A 17,203-nucleotide genomic window follows, 5' to 3' on the forward strand; every position below is an offset into this window, starting at 1 on the left:
TGAGGGAGAGACCTGGGGGGGGGCCCTGAGTGGGGAGACGCTGAGGGAGAGACCTGGAGGGGACCTGAGTGGGGAGACACTGAGGGAGAGACCTGGAGGGGACCTGAGGGGAAGATGCTGAGGGAGAGACCTGGAGGGGCTGAGTTGGGGGACACTGAGGGAGAGACCTGGTGGGACCTGAGTTGGGAGATGCTGAGGGAGAGACCTGGGGGAGACCTGAGTGGGGAGACACTGAGGGAGAGACCTGGGGGGTACCTGAGTGGGGAGATGCTGAGGGAGAGACCTGGGGGGGGCCCTGAGTGGGGAGACGCTGAGGGAGAGACCTGGAGGGACTGAGTGGGGGGACACTGAGGGAGAGACCTGGGGGGACCTGAGTTGGGGGAAGCTGAGGGAGAGACCTGCGGGGGGGGACCTGAGTGGGGAGATGCTGAGGGAGAGACCTGGGGGGCTGAGTGGGGGGACACTAAGGGAGAGACCTGGGGGGGACCTGAGTTGGTGGACGCTGAGGGAGAGACCTGGGATGGGACATGAGTGGAGAGATGTTGATGGGGAGAGACCTGGGGGGGACCTGAGTGGGGAGATGATGAGGGAGAGACCTGGGGGTGACCTAAGGGGGTACCTGAGTGGGGGGACCTGGGGGGGGACTTGAGTGGGGAGACCCAAGTGGAGTCCTGGCCTGGCGCTGTCGTCTGTCTCTAACAATGCTCGGGTTTACACGGGGTCCCACGGCCGGACTCGCTCACCCACGCCGCTGGTGGGAGTGTCCAGGCCCCCCCGAAGGTCATCTTCCCAAAACGTAACAGAAGCCTGGAAATGCCTCTGGCCAAAGAATTCCACGTCGGGAAGTGAGCTCCAGGCAATAATCTGAAAATCGGGTACGTGACACCTCGAACTCTCTCCACTGCACGATCCCCCCCCCCACGCCCCCGCCGTCGCCGTGGTCCAGGATGGTAACGACACGTGTGATGTAACGCGAGACCCGCCCACTCGCTCCAGCTGCCCCGCCCCTTCCGGCACTTACCCGGAAGTTATTTCCCAAGGCGGAAGTAAGTGAGTGGTTGGAGAGCTGGCGGGATCTGGGTTCGGTTCAGTGGGGCGAGAGTCTGTAGGGAAGTCGGGACCGTGGTCGGGGCGACCCCCCGACTGCCTGGAGGGCGTGTCCGCACGGCGGGGATGGGGGCCGGCCGGCCTTCCAGGGCAGCCCCTGAGGAGAGGGCCCGCCGTGAGGGCCGCGGGGGTCTCAGTGAAGCCCCTGCGGCGCGGGCACAGCACGGGCACTTCTCCTCCCTTCTCCGGCGCCTGTCCCCTTTGTCAGTACCCTGCTGTTACAGCAGTGGCTGCCCCGTTTTTGTACGGCCTCCGAGCCGAGAATGGTTTTTGCATTTGCAACAGCCTCCAGCTTGGGGAAAGTGCGCAGAGCACACGCGTGTGCCCTCGGGTTTGTGCCTGGCGGATCTGAGGTCGCGAAGGGCTGACTGACGCCGGGGGCCAGGGACGAGCTTCTGATTTGGATCAGCGATGGCCAGACAGACGTGGACATGAGCTTCAGGAACGCGTCCTGGTGGAGCCTTTCAGTACGTGTGCAGGCCTTGGCCTTTTCTGTTGAGGGTCATGTTTATTTTATGAGCACTAGGGTTTTGCAGCCCGTCACCAGGATGGCGTTACCCTAGGGGCTCTGCCTGTGCCCTCTGGGTGGTTTCACCCCGGATGCAAAGTTCTGGGTGACAGGCACCTCGGCCAGGCTGGAGAGCTGGGTGGGTCCGAGAGGCAGGAAGGGCCCTGAGCACATTCATAACAGTGCTACAAGCGACTCACGCAAGACAGTGCCTGGTGCTGGTGGTGGGCAGCCTGTCTGGATTCCAACCCCATCGCCCAGGGCTGGCTTATCTCTGAGTGGCTTCCCGACACGTGGCAGCCTCAACACCTACCGTGCGCACAGCTGGAGGGTCTCTCAGGAATACAAGGACAGCCCTCCCTGCCCCCAGACTCTTCTCCAGCTTGGACAGTCTGTGTAGGGTGCCTCTCCCTTCTGCACACAGTCTCACTCACTCTGCCCCCTCTTCCTCTTCACGGACACCATCTGTCTGCCGGCTGGGCTTTGAGGCCTGCCTCCTCCTCTGCATCCAGGCTGCTGTCCACATGCTGCCCTGGCTGTTAGACATCGTCCTGGCCTTTGGGGGAAGACTCAGAATGATGTCCCCTGTGTCTCCTCTGTTTCCTCTGGTAGGGAGAACTTGTGGGCCCCAAAGCTGTTTCTAAAAGGCCTCTGGCATAGGGGCACCTGGGTGGCTCAGTCGTTAAGCGTCTGCCTTCGGCTCAGGTCATGATCCCGAGGTCCTGGGATCGAGTCCCATGTCGGGCTCCCTGCTCGGCGGGAAGCCTGCTTCTCCCTCTCCCACTCTCCCTGCTTGTGTTCCTGCTCTAGCTATCTCTCTCTCTGTCAAATAAATAAATAAAATCTTTAAAAAAAAAAAAAAAAAAAAAGGCCTCTGGCATAAAACTGCCTTCAGCAGTGGGCGTGATCTGGGGTACCAGAGGCTCTCCCTGCTGACTTGGCCATCAGACCACTGTCACCATGTGGGGCCACTCCCAGGCCCAGCTCCCGATGCAGGGGCAGCGGTCCTGCACCTGCTTCCTCCGGTGAAGCAGCAGAGGATGATCTGCTCCCGGAACCTGCGAACAAACAGCTGACCATGCTCTCACACTGGGCCTGCCTTGCTCCACCTGGTCAGGGGCCTTGTGGGGGGGCAGCACTGAGCTGTCTCTTCTTCACTCCACAGGTGACAAGGCAAAGTAAGCATCCGCCCGAGAGGAGGCAGCCAGGGGCCTGCTGGGGCTGGTGGAAAAGGGGGACGCTGAGCCTGCAGACAGGAGTCTCAGTGAGCCAGTGGCCCAGCTGGCCTCATCTGCACCCTGCTGTCTTTGCAGCCACCCCCCCCGCCCAGACCTTCACAAGACGGGGACCGCCTGTACCTTTGCAGATTCGTCTGTTTTAGAAACCACAAGTCCTTTTGGTTGGTGTTAGGAGCTGCTTGAGGGATCTCTTGCCTTCCCTGAGACCTCGAGCCCCCGGGCCAGCTGCCGAGGGGGGCCTGGTGTTGTTCACTGGCCACAGAGCTGCTGGAAAGAACCAAGTCAACCAAAGTGGCATCCCTGACACTGACTCACGAGGTCTCGCAGGCAGGAGCCGCCCTCCCGCCCGGGCCTCCCTGGAGTCGTGTCTTATATTTGTTGCACACGTCAGCCTAAGAGAGCTTCGGTTATTTTTGACAGCCGTTCTCAAGCTTTCAAAGATTATGTAAAAACAGTCCCTTTTTTTTTTTATGAGCTCTGTTTAACAAGGTAAATAAAAGATTTCTTTGCTGGTTTTGCAGTCCTGGTATTTGCCTCTGCCAATCATTGCAGGGGCAGAAACAAGTGGGCAGTTCGCGTGGGGCAGCCGGGGCCGTGGTCACCAGGTCTGTCGTAAGTCTGGGATTGCATGCTGACAGTCCAGCCCGGGCCCTGCAGCGCTGACCGCTTATCCTCAGGTTTCACCACCTCGGGATGAGTCTGTGGCCCTGGGAGGGTTGGGGGGGGGGCTGACACCTGCCCCCCACCCCCAGCAGTCTGAAGCAGAGCTGCAGTCTCGCCTCGGGCCTCATTGTGCTTGTGCACAGGCTGGCCATCTGCCCCGGGCTGTGTCTTGCCCTCTGAGGAGTCTGGTCTCAGGAGCAGCGGAGTGTGCCCATGTCCCCACCCGGAGCCGGGGCTGACAGCAGCCGGGGGTAGCCTTGGGTCGCCAGCGACACACCCCAGCCCCAGCTCTGGCCTCTGCCAGTGGGGAGGACCCACAGTTCAGAGTGGTGTCAGGGACGGCACTAGACTGCAGGTCCCTGTCTAGTGGGGGCCTTTCCTCCCCCTCCTCCCTGAGCCCTCTTCGGGGCCCCACCCAGAAGGGATAAGGGCACCCCACACACACACCATTTCTTTATTCTTCCAGAGCACTAAAATCAGCACTGCTGGGGTAGGTCCTGCCACAGAGGCTCACGGTGCCCACCACATCCCCAGGAGCCCGGCCCCCAGTGCCTGTCCACCTGTGTGTCAGGAGCCCGGCAGTGGGGCCCGGAGCGGCTGTTTCTAGGCCACGATGAGCACGTTGGGTCTCACCAGCAGCCCAGTTACTGGAGCTAATTTCAGCATGCTGTCTGGTCCCTCTGGACCTGCTCTGGGTGTCTGCAAGGTGGCAGTCAGCTGGAGGACAAGCTGTCACTGCTTCCCCACCCCACCCCCGTCCAGCATCCCAGCATCCCAGGAAGGTGAGAATCGTGGGTCCTCCTTCGAGAGCAGGCATGCACCAGCAGGCCCACCACACAGAGTTGTGGCCTCCATTATTTGGGGCTGTGGTCAGCACGAGGACCAAGTCTGAGCCTGGAGAGTCCCCAAAGCAGCAAATGTGGCCGGTGCCCAGAGACTGGAAAGAGCACAGCAGTGAGAGATGTGCGGGACCCCGAGCCCCACACAGCTCCCACCTGCGGGCCTGGCTCCCACCGTCCTGCCACGCGCACTGCCACCCAGCTGGGCTCAGGTGCCCCTGCCGTGTTCTGCACAGGCGTCAGCTGCGACCACAGCGGAGTGTTCAAACAGCACCCACGAAGCAGGGCCCGGAAGCAGACCCTTGTCACACCGGACTCAGGCCACACCAGGCCCTCTCCCAGGGGACTCTCCAGTTGCCATCAGGCCAAAGCTTGGCCCTGGGTGCCCAGTTCTGCCTGTGCAGTCTGAAGAGAAGGCATGACTGGGTGGCAGGGTCGGGCCGGCCCAGGTCTCAGCCCAAACCTTGAGCCAGGCCTGAGGGCCAACGTGAGGCCCTGCCCTGGGCTGCCCACCCGGTGTGAGCAGCACCCCGGGCCCCACGAGTGTTCAGGGCTGCCGGCCATCTGCCCTGAGGAGGACAGCAGGGCCCTGGGCTCTAAGCTCCCCCACCCCCCATAAATCCATAATAAAAATAATCCCTCATTTTCCTGATGTGCCCCAATTCCAGAAGTGCTTCCAGATGCATCATCATATTGATGCGTGAGAGGGGCCAGGGACGCACAGCTGACCCCATTTCACAGAATCGCATCAGGGAGGGCTCGGGAACCCAAAGGGGCAGGAGGCACCCCATCCTCCCTCCCAGGTGAGGACACCAGGACCATTCACAGGCCCCCAGCCCAGAGGAGGCTGCCAGAGCTCCCGCCAAAGGCCTAGTGCAGGCCTCTGTGAGGGTGGACGTTGAGAAGTTGGGCCCTGCTGCCTTCCGTGGCTGCCGTTGATGCCTGGGGGCCCCCTGCCCAGGATGCAGCCTGGTACCTGCATCACCGAATGGCCCCAAGGGCACAGCTCCCCCGAGAGCTGGGCAGCGGGGCCTGCCAGACACAGCCAGGGCATCAGGTCTGAGGAGAACGGGATGTGGTCCCGTCCCTGAGGGATGGAGGGCAGAGTGAGCATCTGCTTGGGTCCCATCAGGGGCCAGCTGAGGAGCAGGCAGAGAGGAGAGGGGACGGGCCTGCAGTGAGGGAGGAACGCCCCCTCCCTCCCCAGAGCCCCCAAAGCTGCTCAGCCTGGGCTTGGGCACCCCTGAGCCAGACACAGCCTCGCATCCCCTGGGCCTACACAGAACAAGTCTGGGTATTCCCAGCCCAGGGCCAACTGAAGAGTGGACGGACCCCCAGCCCTCAGGGCAGCTACCCAGTCAGCCCGCCGCCGGCCTAGAAATGGGGGACACAGGCTCACACCTGTGGATGGCTCAGCTCCAGGGCACTGCTGAGGCCCCAGGGGCGTGCAGTGTCCTGGCCTCATCCCTGTTACTCCCGCCCGGCCTTCGACTAGAGCCTGGCAGCGCATGGACGGCTAGGGTACAGTCTAAGGGATGAAAGTCTTCGGTGCCAGCCCCACTGTAGACCACTGTCCACAGCCAGAGCTGACTCCACACTGCCATCCCTGCATCCCCCATCCGCAGGGGCTGACGGAGCGTGCAGAGTGAGGCCAAGTCCCTGGGGTAGGCCCAGCACCGAGGAGGAGGGCAGGGGGGAGGGGGCGGTGCCAGGGCCTGGCCCCAGGTGGCAGGAGTGGGCGGGGCACCTGCCTGGGCTCTGCCGGCCTGTGTGCCCGCTCACTCATTCACTTGGCCCTCGCTGTCACTCACCATCACTTGGTCCTTGTCACTTGGCCCTTGCCGGCACCGTCCAAGGTAGGTGAACTGGCCCCCCCGTGCAGAGCAGGAAACCGAGGCGGCGGGTCCCGCTGGGCTGACCTGGACCATCCTAACCCCCAGATGCCCCTGCCTGTCGGTCTTGTGACCGAGGCGGCTGCCCTGCGCGTCCCAACAGGCCCGACCCCCCCGGCGGGGAGGACCCCCTCGGTCTTCGGGCGGGCGGGGCGGGGCGGGGGCGGGGGCGGGGCGGCCGAGGGGGAGGGAAGCCGCGTCCTGCGCCGTGCGCGCCGCCCGCAGTGCCCGCCGAGCGCCGTGGCCGGGGGCGTCGCGGGGCGCGCGGGACGGGCGGCCGGCTCCGGCGGCGCTGCGCGCAGGTAGGGCAGACAGGGCAGGCGGTGGGCGCTGCGGGCAGACCGCCACCCCCGCCCCCGCCGCGGAGAGCCCCCCACCACGTGGCTGTCCGGCCAGGGGTGGGGATGCTGAACTTGGGGTCTCTGGGAGGGGAGTAACTGCATGCCCCCTATTGGCTGCCCCCCCCACAAAGGCAGGCCCTGCTCCCCTACGGCTCTTACCCCTGGCTCCTAGTGTGGATGCTCTGTCCCCAACCGACCAGGGCCGACCCCCACCCCTCTCAAGATGGAGATCTTCCAGCCTGGAGTCCCGTCCACAGGCTAGTGCAGACAGGGTCACACTCCTGTCAACCCCTGCCTACCCTCCCAAGGTCCAGAAAGCCAATCCCCTGGCTCTCAGCCTCCTGTGATGGGAGCAGGGCCTGGGGGCCAGTGAGAGACTCCCTGGGCCCCTGGAGTGGGCTTTAGTCAGGGAGGCAGGAAGCAACCCGCTTTGCCAGGCTGGTACACAAACAAACTGGGCCAGGCGGTTTGTGAACAGTGTGGGGGGCAACACAGGGCAGCAGAAGGCTGTAGCCACTCCAAGTCCCAGACCAGCTGTGCAGCCTGTGACCCCAAGACCCTCAGCACCTACCCCCCCCAACCCCTTGGCTAGAGATGCAAATTGCAGCCAAATCCTCCAAGCCCCAAGATTAATTTCCTTTGGGTAGGCTTCCCCATGCAAAGCAGAGGGAAGGCACAGGAAGGAGGCCAGGCACAGCCCCACCCCTCATGTGAGGGTCTGGATTGCCCCCTCTGCAACCAGGAATGGGAAGTGGGCCTCGCAGTTGGAGGGTGGGCTTCTGGGAACCCATCTGTGCTGTGTGCTTGGTCCTGCTATGGCTGAAACACTGCCCCTTCTCTCTCCAAGAGACCAGGCCATGGTAAGGCTCTGATGGGAGTGGGAGGTGAGGATGCAGAGCTCAGAGTAAAAACTTTTCTCTGCAGTTAATTAGCCCCATGGGGGGAGGGGCAGACACATGGGACCTCATCAGTGGGGCCTCAGCTCCAGGCCCTGCACCCTGTGGACTACGTGGGTGCCTCTCTGGACCCCGGGGAAAGGGGTGGTACAGCCCCTGGGGACCTCCCAAGCAGCAGACCGGCTATCAATCTGGTGGGGAGGGAGCATCTGGGGGTTGACTACAGGCTGGCAGCCCTCTGGCTGTTGCTTCCTCCTGTGTCCTCCAGCCCCAGGCTGGCCACTTCCGAAGCTCCCGACGCCATGGAGGAGTGGGATGTGCCCCAGATGAAAAAAGAGGTGGAGAGCCTCAAGTACCAGCTGGCCTTCAAGAGGGAGATGTCGTCCAAGACCATCCCTGAGTAAGTCCCCAGGACCCCACCCCACCCAGGGTTGGCTCCAATCTGCATTTCATTTCCCTGCCCTGTGTTCGTTTGCATGAGCCAGAGCCATGGCCCTGCACCTTGCCGTTGGGCAGCACTTCTAAGAAGCCAGGCACCCACCTGCTCAACCTCACTCTCCCCACCCTACCCAACCACAGGCTCCTCAAATGGATCGAGGATGGGATCCCCAAGGACCCATTCCTGAACCCCGACCTGATGAAGAACAACCCATGGGTGGAGAAGGGCAAGTGTGCCATCCTGTGAGGCCCCCCCGCCCCGCCCCCGGGCTCTTGCTTCTGTAGGGAGGACAACTCCATAAAGGTGTGACTTTTATAAAGACTTTGAGAGCGTCCGTGCTTTTGTACATTTTCTGACGGAGAAAACGCAACATGACAGCATCAAGCGTGGGGCCCTGGGGCGTCTCGTGTGGACCCGGGGCATCCGGCATGGGCCTCCGGAGGTATCCAGCATGGGCTCACGGTGTCGGGTGCACCCCGGCTACAGCAGGTCCCTGATGTAGACGCTGCGCCGCACAGCATTGGAGACGCCCTCCTTGAAGCGAAACCAGACGTCACTCCTGCCCACCGCCGTGCCTATGTGCCGCTCAGCCGCGTCGGTCTCCAGGGCCACATCTCCTGTGGAGGCCACATGGTTGTTCCTCTGCCTTGCCCCGGCCCCTGCCGCCCCTCCCGTGCCTCCCGCGCCCCACACACCTGCACTCAGGGCTGCCACTCTCTTGAGGACCACACGACCAAAGAAGTCCCTCTCAGGCTGAAGGGGGCAGGCTGGTCAGGCTCTCAGCCTAGACGGGTGGCGGGCACTCCCTGCCCTGGGGGGAGGGCCAGAGGCCCCCTCCCAGGGAGCAGCCAATGGCCCCAGGCTGTGGGAGCAGATGCCCACCTCCCCTTCCCAGGCCCGCCTCACGCTGGAGCAGACCCACTCAGCACATGTCCCTTCGGTCCCTCATCACCCACATGGCAGCTTCCTCCTGCCACAACCAGCAGAGCCCCCTCTCGCCCAGATGGAAAGCTGGGGGCACGGGAAATCCCCCGAGGCTGAGCAGCAGGCAAGTGACAGCCCCCGAGGGCTGAGAACCAGCCGCATCCCTCACACCTTTTCCTCCAGGGCCGCTCTCTTCAGGATGCGCTCCAGCCGCCGCTCTAGCCGCTGCCCCTCGTGGCTGTGTGAGGTGGGCGGCTGTGCCGCTTTGTCCCCGGCACCCCCCAGTGGAGCCTCGGCCCCTGGGGGAACCCCGTCCACCTGCAGACGAAAGGTGTGGTGAGGGCTGACTGGGCAGGGCCAGTCCAGGGACAAGGTCCCTTCCGACGGCCCTGCCCTCCCTGGCCTGGCTCTGGCCCCCAGGGTGGGCTTACCTGGGGGCTGTCCCCAACCCGGGCCAAGGCCTCCGCCCGCCGCATCTTCTCCATTTCGATCTCGCGGGCAATGAGCTGCTTGGCCTGATAGGTGAGGGGTTTGCGGGCGGGCAGCTCAGGAAAGCGGCAGACCTCCTCCACGTTCCTGCTCTCAGGGCGGGTCAAGAGGTGTGCCATCAGCAGCACAGGCAGCTGCTACCTGCCCACCCGTCCCAAATGCCAAGAAGCAGGGGCTGCAGTGTGCAGCTCAGTCCTGCCAATACAATGCCTGGGCCCATAGCAGCAGGGGATGACCCACCCCAAGCCTCAGTTTCCCCAACTGCTTGTGGGCATGAGAAGGGAACCGTCCCAAGGCTGCAGGATGAAAAAATGAGACAACAGGGCAGGGCCTAGGCTCAAGGCTGGGGCTGAGCACTGGGAACTGTCACCATTACCGCCTCCTTGCAAATGGCACAGAGAGTGATGGGCACTGGTCCCCTTGTTGGGCAGTGGGGCCCCGGGGAACATCTCAGGATGGGGCAGCAGCGCCCTGGGAAGCTCGAGGACCCTCTGGGAGCAGTGCCTGGGGGACACTGAGGCAGGCAGAGCCTCTGCAATAATGCCCCATAAGGGGGACCCCCCACCTCACAATCACATCTGCGCAAGTGCTGAGCTGGAACTGACCCCTTATCGCTGCCCCACAGGCGGGAAAAGGGAGACTACACCTCCCCAAGATTCCTGGCCTCACTGCCGTAGCACCCAGAGCCCAGCCTCCTGTCCCTGGCACCCCAGGTGCTGCAGACTCACGGCTCTAGCCTGTAGACATACTGCCCGTCGGGCATGCGCTCTTGGCGGTAGGTGAGGCTGTAGGCAAGCATGGTGCCCACGAGGCTGGCCAGCTGCTGCTTCTCACGAGTGCTGTACAGCTGCGTGCTCACCTGTGGGCAGGGACGCTGAGCATGGCCGGGCCCGCCCCCACAGCGGCGACACCCCCACTCCGGACGAGGCACTCACAGGGCGCAGCTTGGGCGCAAGGATGTCCAGAATCAGGCAGAGGGCGTCCAGGACGAGAGCCTGAGGTGCAGCTCGGCTGCGGGTGGCAGGTGCGATGCCCGCCACCAGCGTCTGGATGAGGTTCTGTGTCCGGCTGGTCCGGTTCTGGGCCTGGGGTGGAGGATGAAGCAGGCCTAGGAAACCCAGGCTCCCTGGGCCAGACCCCAGGCCCAGGCAGGGTTCAGGAGACACACCTCCTGCTGGCTGCTGGGGAAAGCAATCCTCGGCACGTGGCTGGACGCAAAGAGCAGGTGGAAGGCTGCCGGCAGGAAGGGCAGATAGCGCAGCAACTGGAAAGTCTGGCCGTGGTGGGCGGCGCGGCTCAGCAGGTCATCGAAGGCCAGCCAGTCGAGGGCCGCGCACACGGTCCCCAGGCTGGAATCCCGCAGCCGCAAGCGCAGGAAGTTGTCAAACAGGCCCTGGGGGTGAGCAGGTGGGTGGGATGCTGAACCCCCCCAGGCTCAGCCCCCAGCCCACATACAAGCACCTCACACCGGCCCTGCCAAGCCCAGGGTCTCTGGGAGAGCTGCTAGCACCACCAAGTAGCCCTGAGGCCCCGAAGGAGGAGCCAGGAAGGCCCAGCCTGCCGCCCCACTGTTTTGAGAGGTGCAGGAAAGAACCCCCTACCCACGACTGCCTCAAGGAGCCCACAGGCTCCAGTACCCACCCCCTCCCCAAAGGAAGCTCTGCAGCCAGAACGGAGGGCACAGAGCCCCTGCTCTTGTTCCACGTGAGACTCCCATTCCCTCGGGGCGCACACAACCCCTCCCCGTGGAGAGTTCCGGATTTATCAGATCCACAGCCACTAATCCAAAGCTGCTTAGTCAGGGAGACAGCTTAGGCCAGGCTTCCCTGGGGTGGGGGGCATCTCTGCCACCTGCTCAAGCCAAAACTTTACCCTGCCTGCCCCACCCCACATCCCCGTGCCCACAGTTCATGTCCAGAACGGGGACCCTCCCGGGCACTGACTCAGGCTGTCTAGCCACTCCTGCCCCAATCACCTGCGTCCCGACCAGCAACTAGACTGACCCCGTGAGTCAGATGACACCACGCACCCAGCCCACCTCCCTCCCTGCCAGCCCATGCCGGCCCACACCCCACCCCCGGCACCAGCTAGTCCCTCCTCCCAGGCCTCTGTCCCTGCTCCCCATCACCTCTGAGAGAGCTCCCTGACGCACAGTGTCCACCACCCCTTGGTCCCATCCCATTGCTCCTTGAGCTTGACACCGTGTGAAGCGTCTCCGGTTCTCTGGGGACAGAGACGCAGACAGATGCTAGCGTACCAGCACCCCCAAAAACACTCAAGGCAGAGCAAGATTACCTGGACCACCTTCTCGTGCTCCCCTGCAGAGGCAGCCACGTGCAGGATGTGGTAGAACCGCTGGGAAGCCGTGGTCAAAGGCGCCCCGGCAGCACGGGGCCCCAGACCCAGGTGCCCATCATGGAACGGGAGCATGTGCAGGGGCAGGGCCGGGTCCTGGCCCCAGCGTTGCCTGCAGAGGGGTGCCAAGGCTGGAATGGGGCCCCACCTCTTCGTCCCCCTCCATGATGCCTTGCTCCCCGAAGCGGCCCAGGCGTCTGTACACAGACCATGCTTCCCCAGGGCCCGTGCGGCGCTCAGTCTGCCGCAGGAGACGGGGCTGGCCTGCCCACTTACCTCTGGGCCCGGGGCAGCTGGAACACCTCCTGCCACACAGAGAAGAGCCCCTTGCGCTGGTCCTTGAGGCCAACTCGTGTGGCCTGCACAGCCTGCACACTCAGCTCCCGCCGGCCCCGCCCATGAAGGAACTGGACACAGACGGGCGGGGGCTGGTTAGCGGCGGCTGAGCCCTGCTGCACCCCAGCAGCAGCCCCGCGCACCTGCCCACCTGCAGGGTGTTGATGCAGGCCCGGATATCGTTGTCTGTCTTCTCACACAGAGCTGCCAGTGCACCCGGGTCAACCTGCATGCCCTGCCGCACGGAGATCTGCAGGGAGGCAGGAGGGTGGGGGGCCACTCCCCCAGAAACCCACCCTGGGGCCCTCTCTTCCCTAGAACACAGCTATAGATCCCCACGGACCAGCCTTGGTCCCTGCTTTAAACCATCTACTGCCAAACAGCAAACTGGTCCGGTCACCCCCACATCCTGAGGCCAGCTGGGGGATGGAGCCCTGGATGGGAGAGGGGATGGCAAAGGAGAGGGACACAGGGCCAGGACAGGGGACACATCCCCACACCCCGCAGTCAGCCACGCAGCCCCCTAGTCATGTGTCCCCCGCTCCAGCCCTCACTGACCTCCTGTAGCCGCTGCGTGAGCCTCGAGGACAGTATGGGTGGGAAGTAGAGCACGAAGGCCTGCTGTCTCAACTGCCTCAGGGAGGGTACAAACCTGCAGGGGAACAGGCACATGCACACCACACCGCCCAGCCAGGGACATCAGGGGATCACAGGGAGGGGTGTGGTGGGGGGCCTCCATGGGAGGGCAGAGGGCTTCTGGGAGGGTGTACCCCCAACCCTACCTGGGCTGTGCCACAGCCCAGTGGGCAGAAGCGTGTGGCACAGCCCAGGTAGGGTTGGGGGTACACCCTCCCAGAAGCCCTCTGCCCTCCCATGGAGGCCCCCCACCACACCCCTCCCTGTGCAAAGCCCTGCTCCAGCCCACTCACTGGTCATTGCAGATGCAGATGATGGGCCTCATCAGGAGCCCCCCCTCGGCCCGGCGCCGCCGTCCCCCACTTGTGGGAACCTGATCCCCTGACTCTGCATCCTGTGGGCCCTTGCGGTCCAGGATGTTCAGAAGAACGTTGATGGCAGCCTAGGGAATGCAAAAAAGACACAGTGAGCCCTAGCCCATTGCCCACCCACCTGCCCACCCACTGGGGCACCCAGGAGGCCCACCACGGGGGCCCCGTCGATCTCATCGATGACCAGGCAGTTGGGCTTCCCGCCAGCACCCAGCACCGACTCCATCTGCGTGGCCGCCTCGATGCACGTGCGGAAGGCCTCAGGGCTGCGGTCATCGCTGGAACCATGAGGCCAAGGGCGTTGCCGTCAGGGCAGCATGGCCTCGGCCAAGACAGCAACCAAGGTCCCTGATCGGACAGTCTCCGGGGCTGAGCCACCACACCTACACCTCAAGGCTACCACCCCAGAAAGCCCTGAGAAAGTAAGAACCCCACTCCACTGTCCCCACCGCCAACCCACTGGGGTCTCAGGGCTAAGTCAGGATGGAGGCTGGCCTCCCTGCCACTTACCTTGCGTTCATCTCCACCACGCAGTACCCAGCATGCCGCGCAATCACGTGAGCCAGGGTGGTCTTGCCAAGCCCCGGGGGCCCACACAGCAGCGCCACCTGCAGCCAAGACAACACAGACGCACACGTGCTATAGCCTGTTACCACCCTGGCATGCTGACGTTTTAACGTCCCAGCGGTGGGAGCGCTAAATGCGCCTCAGGGCCCCGAGAGGCTGCAAAGGCGCTGGCTGCCCAGAGAGCACAGCCCCCGGGCTCAGACATGTGTGGCACAGCCAGGTGGGGCTTACCTTCTGCCGGGGCCGCCGGCTCGGGTCCAGCTCAGCCTCTAGCATGTCCTCCAGCACCTGCTCATGGCTTTTCCATTTGCTGGAGCTTGGGGCCTCCTTGCCACCCCGGGCCAGCTCCACACTGGGCCTTGGCTTCCTAGCAGGCCTCTCTCGGCCAAACACCACCAGGTCCCACAGCTTTAGCCACTTGAGGAGGCAGCGGTTAGTGAACTGTAAGAAAGGAAGCATGGCCTGGAGAAACGGCCAGCACCGAGGACCCCTGTGCCCACCCTTCATGTCAGCCTGCTGTCGTTAAGCCCCAGAAAACACACAAGGAGGTTGAAGCTGAGTGGCAAGTGACCAGTGTCTGGTCACCCTGCCAGTGAGTGACAGAGTGAGGCTCACTTCAGAGCCTCCATCCCTATAAACCTGAGCCCTTCAGGAGCCCCCACCATCCCCAGGGGCATCCCAGCATCAGCTTCTATGAGTAAGAAAGGAAACAGAAGCTCCGAGGAGGTGGGGGGGTTGGATCCCCAACCCAGGTCACAGATGACCTAGAGCATGCCAGCCCCATGCTGGCCTCAGTATCCCTATCTACAATTCAAATGTGCAAATCAAAACCATCTCTTCTGGGCGCCTGGGTGGCTCAGTTAGTTAAGCGACTGCCTTCGGCTCAGGTCATGATCCTGGAGTCCCTGGATCGAGTTCTGCATCGCGCTCCCTGCTCGGCAGGGAGTCTGCTTCTCCCTCTGACCCTCCCCCCTCTCATGTGCTCTCTCTCATTCTCTCTCAAATAAATAAATAAAATCTTTAAAAAAAAAACAAAACAAAACATCTCTTCTGGGGCTCCTAAGTGGCTCAGGTGGTTAAGGGGCTGCCTTTGCCTCAGGTCATGATCCAAGGGTCCTGGGATCAGGCTTCATCCTGGCTGCCTGCTCAGCGGGGAGTCTGCTTCTCCCTCTCTCACTCTCAAAAAAGTAAATAAAATCTTAAAAACACCAAAAAGCCATCTCTTCCATTCCAATGCCCTGTAAGCTGACAACATAAGAATTAGCTAAATCCTGCAGCTTTCATTTTTGGCAACAAAAGAGCAAGTCACGCTTGAACAACAATAAAGTCTCACGTCATCACTGAGCAGCTCCGTGTAGGACCGAGGTGCGAACTCGTCCACCCAGAGGCAGTGCTGGGAGTCACCTTGGTTGCTGGCCATCTCTTCCTCAGGAGCTGCCAAAGGCTGGACCTCCTCCGACCTGAGGCTGAAGAACATCGTGCCTTTGGAGGGACTGCACACCCCTCGACTACAGGCTGGAGGTTAGGGGTGGGAGGGCCCACCGTGTCACCTGCGAAGTGTGTCTGAGAGCCGATGGGCCTCCTCGAGCAGCTGCTGCCTCCGCTGTGCAAACACCAGAGGTTGGGATCTGTATGGCTCCAACGTGCAGTCCCCCTACAGAGCCACCCTTCTCTTCCCAGCAAGCCCCACCTCACTGTCGACCTGCTCCTTCAGGGACGCGAAGGACACACCCAACAGATCCAGCTGGCTGTGGCCTCGCCGCCAGATATCAACGAAAGGGGTCTGTAGGAAAGTGAGGGCAGCATTCATCCTGTTGCAGGACATAACTACTCACGGACCCCCAACAGTGCTCAGGGACCCAGGTGGCATTATTTCAGTATGAACAGACCAACAACAGGCCAAGCTTCCTCTCTAAACAATAATTCCAAAAAAAAAAAAAAAAAACAGGGGGAAAAAAAACCCAAAAAAAAAGAAAAAAAAAAAAAAAGAAGATACGAAAGGGAGGGCGCCTGGGTGGCTCAGTCGTTAAGCGTCTGCCTTCAGCTCAGGTCATGATCCCAGAGTCCTGGGATCGAGCTCCACATTGGGCTCCCTGCTCCGCGGGAAGCCTGCTTCTCCTTCTCTCACTCCCCCTGCTTGTGTTCCCTCTCTCACCGTGTCTTTCCCTTTCAGGTAAATAAATAAAATGTTTAAAAAAAAAAAGAAGAAGATACGAAAGGGAAAGGGAGGCAAGCCAGGTGAACTTCCTGAGGGGTGCCCAGGGTCCCAGTGGGGACATGAGGTCTAGGACTCTCCTGGGCAGCACTGAGCCCCCCACCCCCTTGTGGCCACACAGCACCCACCTGCACCCCTGTGCCCACTGGGTCAGCCCGCAGGACCAGAAAAGCCCGGCAGCCACCCATGGAGGTCACACTGACATAGTCCTCCAGGACAGGGGGCCGCCTCAGGACGGGATTTCGGGCTGCCGGCGAGGCCTGCAGGAGACCCACATCAGCACCAGCATCCATGAGCCTGGGAAGGGACAAGGACTGTCCTGGGGACTCACCCCTCCTGCTACCATCGGAGGAACCCAGATCCACTCAACTATACATCCCTCCCACCCACCCCCAGCCCCAGGCCTCCGGAAACCCAGGACCCTTCCACAATCCCTGGGACACCTGTGCCCCCAGCCACACACCCCTTGCCCCACAGCTCAGTGGGGACCTCGGGACTCGGTGGGGGCGTGATGCCCCCAGCAGGGGAGTCAGGAAGGGGCGGCTCTTCCATCTCCTCGGGCCTGAAGTTCAGCTTCTTGACGACTTCCAGCCTAAGCCGTTTGACCCTGGGGGCTGGGGAGGGAGACGGAAGGAACAGAGGCTCTTCCCCAGCCTCACACCCCAGCCCTGGGCCCTGGGCCCCTGCGGACATACTGGGGGGCAAGGCCGTGTCCCTCGAGACGCGGTCGGCCAGCTGCCTCTTCCTCGCACTGCCTTTGTGGTTCCCTGGACGTCCACCTGGAGAGCAAGGAGTGGCAGCGTCGCCTCCAGCAACGGCCTCCTCGGACGTCAGCCGGGACCGGCCCACCGTGGGCCAGGGGTCCCTGGGGGATGACAGGGCCGCCGTCCCTGCCAGGAGGGAAAGATGACAGCAGCTGCGCTAGGTCGGCGCGTCCCCACATACAGGCAAGAGCTCCCGCGGCCGGCGGCGCCGGAGGACCCTTCTCGCTCCAGCCTCGCGGCCCCCGCTCGCCTCCCCTCCTCCAGGCAGCCCTCCCGGACTACGGGGGACGAGGCTGCGGCGGGGCCCGCGCCCACCTTCCAGCTCCGCCAGCACCTCCAGCTCGTCCGCGAACTGGCTGTGGAAGTCGTCCTGGGCACCGCCCAGCTCGAGCTCGAGGTCTCCCATGGCTCCCGCTCCCACCGGACCAGCCGTCCGCTCCGAACCTCCCGCGCGGCCGCCGCGCGCCGCACCCGCCCCCAGCGTCCCGGCGCCGCCAATCCCTGGCCGGCGTGCCCGGCGGCTCTCTCCATTGGCCAACGGGAAGAGCGCGGCGGGGGCGGGGCTGCGCGCGCAGGCGGGGCGGGGCAGAGCCAGTGCGGCATCCCAGGACGCTCATCATTGG

General features: G+C 63.1%; 2 protein-coding genes and 1 long non-coding RNA gene across 6 annotated transcripts in view; 2 read left to right on the forward strand and 1 right to left on the reverse strand.

Moving 5' to 3' along the window:
- The window catches only part of LOC116645517, a 4,579-nt gene extending 744 nt beyond the window's left edge, over positions 1 to 3,835 (forward strand). Inside the window, exons 2-4 of the long non-coding RNA XR_004301961.1 lie at positions 804 to 875; positions 1,393 to 1,574; positions 2,781 to 3,835. This is a non-coding gene — a long non-coding RNA (uncharacterized LOC116645517). The remainder of the gene's footprint in view (positions 1 to 803; positions 876 to 1,392; positions 1,575 to 2,780) is intronic.
- A 2,284-nt stretch (positions 3,836 to 6,119) lies between these two features.
- Positions 6,120 to 8,249, forward strand: GNG13 (G protein subunit gamma 13). 4 transcript variants are annotated; one of them, XM_032426050.1, is made up of 4 exons: positions 6,510 to 6,549; positions 7,331 to 7,448; positions 7,753 to 7,884; positions 8,064 to 8,249. In XM_032426050.1, the coding sequence occupies exons 2-4, from the start codon at positions 7,333 to 7,335 to the stop codon at positions 8,167 to 8,169; spliced, it is 354 nt and encodes a 117-aa protein (XP_032281941.1). In that variant the 5' UTR covers positions 6,510 to 6,549; positions 7,331 to 7,332; the 3' UTR covers positions 8,170 to 8,249. The 4 variants fall into 4 exon arrangements, with proteins under 4 accessions (XP_032281943.1, XP_032281942.1, XP_032281941.1 ...); XM_032426052.1 differs by lacking the exons at positions 6,510 to 6,549; positions 7,331 to 7,448 and adding an exon at positions 6,120 to 6,211; XM_032426051.1 differs by lacking the exon at positions 7,331 to 7,448 and having other exon boundaries at positions 6,508 to 6,549.
- CHTF18 (chromosome transmission fidelity factor 18) lies at positions 8,233 to 17,023 on the reverse strand. Its single transcript, XM_032426048.1, has 22 exons — positions 16,896 to 17,023; positions 16,512 to 16,706; positions 16,280 to 16,430; positions 15,945 to 16,113; positions 15,292 to 15,384; positions 15,152 to 15,204; positions 14,935 to 15,067; positions 13,833 to 14,042; positions 13,545 to 13,642; positions 13,189 to 13,312; positions 12,957 to 13,105; positions 12,586 to 12,679; positions 12,179 to 12,277; positions 11,968 to 12,098; positions 11,632 to 11,803; positions 10,505 to 10,729; positions 10,272 to 10,421; positions 10,065 to 10,195; positions 9,279 to 9,423; positions 9,019 to 9,165; positions 8,619 to 8,676; positions 8,233 to 8,540 (listed from the first exon to the last, which is right to left on the reverse strand). Exons 1-22 carry the CDS (start codon positions 16,984 to 16,986, stop codon positions 8,404 to 8,406), a joined length of 2,955 nt encoding a protein of 984 aa, XP_032281939.1. The 5' UTR covers positions 16,987 to 17,023; the 3' UTR covers positions 8,233 to 8,403.
- Positions 17,024 to 17,203: the final 180 nt, after the last annotated feature.

The sequence above is a fragment of the Phoca vitulina genome, unplaced genomic scaffold (genome assembly GCF_004348235.1).
Source record: "Phoca vitulina isolate PV1807 unplaced genomic scaffold, GSC_HSeal_1.0 scaffold33, whole genome shotgun sequence".
In the NCBI taxonomy this organism is placed as follows: domain Eukaryota; kingdom Metazoa; phylum Chordata; class Mammalia; order Carnivora; family Phocidae; genus Phoca; species Phoca vitulina.

Coding starts and splice junctions, on each gene's coding strand:
- CHTF18 (XM_032426048.1), bottom strand. CDS start 16,986: ATGGGAGACCTCGAGCTCGAGCTGGGCGGTGCCCAGGACGACTTCCAC. Junction 10,422..10,504: donor TCCCCAGCAGCCAGCAGGAG/GTGTGTCTCCTG, acceptor CCTCCACCCCAG/GCCCAGAACCGGACCAGCCG. Junction 8,677..9,018: donor GAGCGGCCCTGGAGGAAAAG/GTGTGAGGGATG, acceptor TGCCCCCTTCAG/CCTGAGAGGGACTTCTTTGG.
- GNG13 (XM_032426050.1), top strand. CDS start 7,333: ATGGGAAGTGGGCCTCGCAGTTGGAGGGTGGGCTTCTGGGAACCCATC. Junction 7,449..7,752: donor CTCCAAGAGACCAGGCCATG/GTAAGGCTCTGA, acceptor TGTGTCCTCCAG/CCCCAGGCTGGCCACTTCCG. Junction 7,885..8,063: donor TCGTCCAAGACCATCCCTGA/GTAAGTCCCCAG, acceptor ACCCAACCACAG/GCTCCTCAAATGGATCGAGG.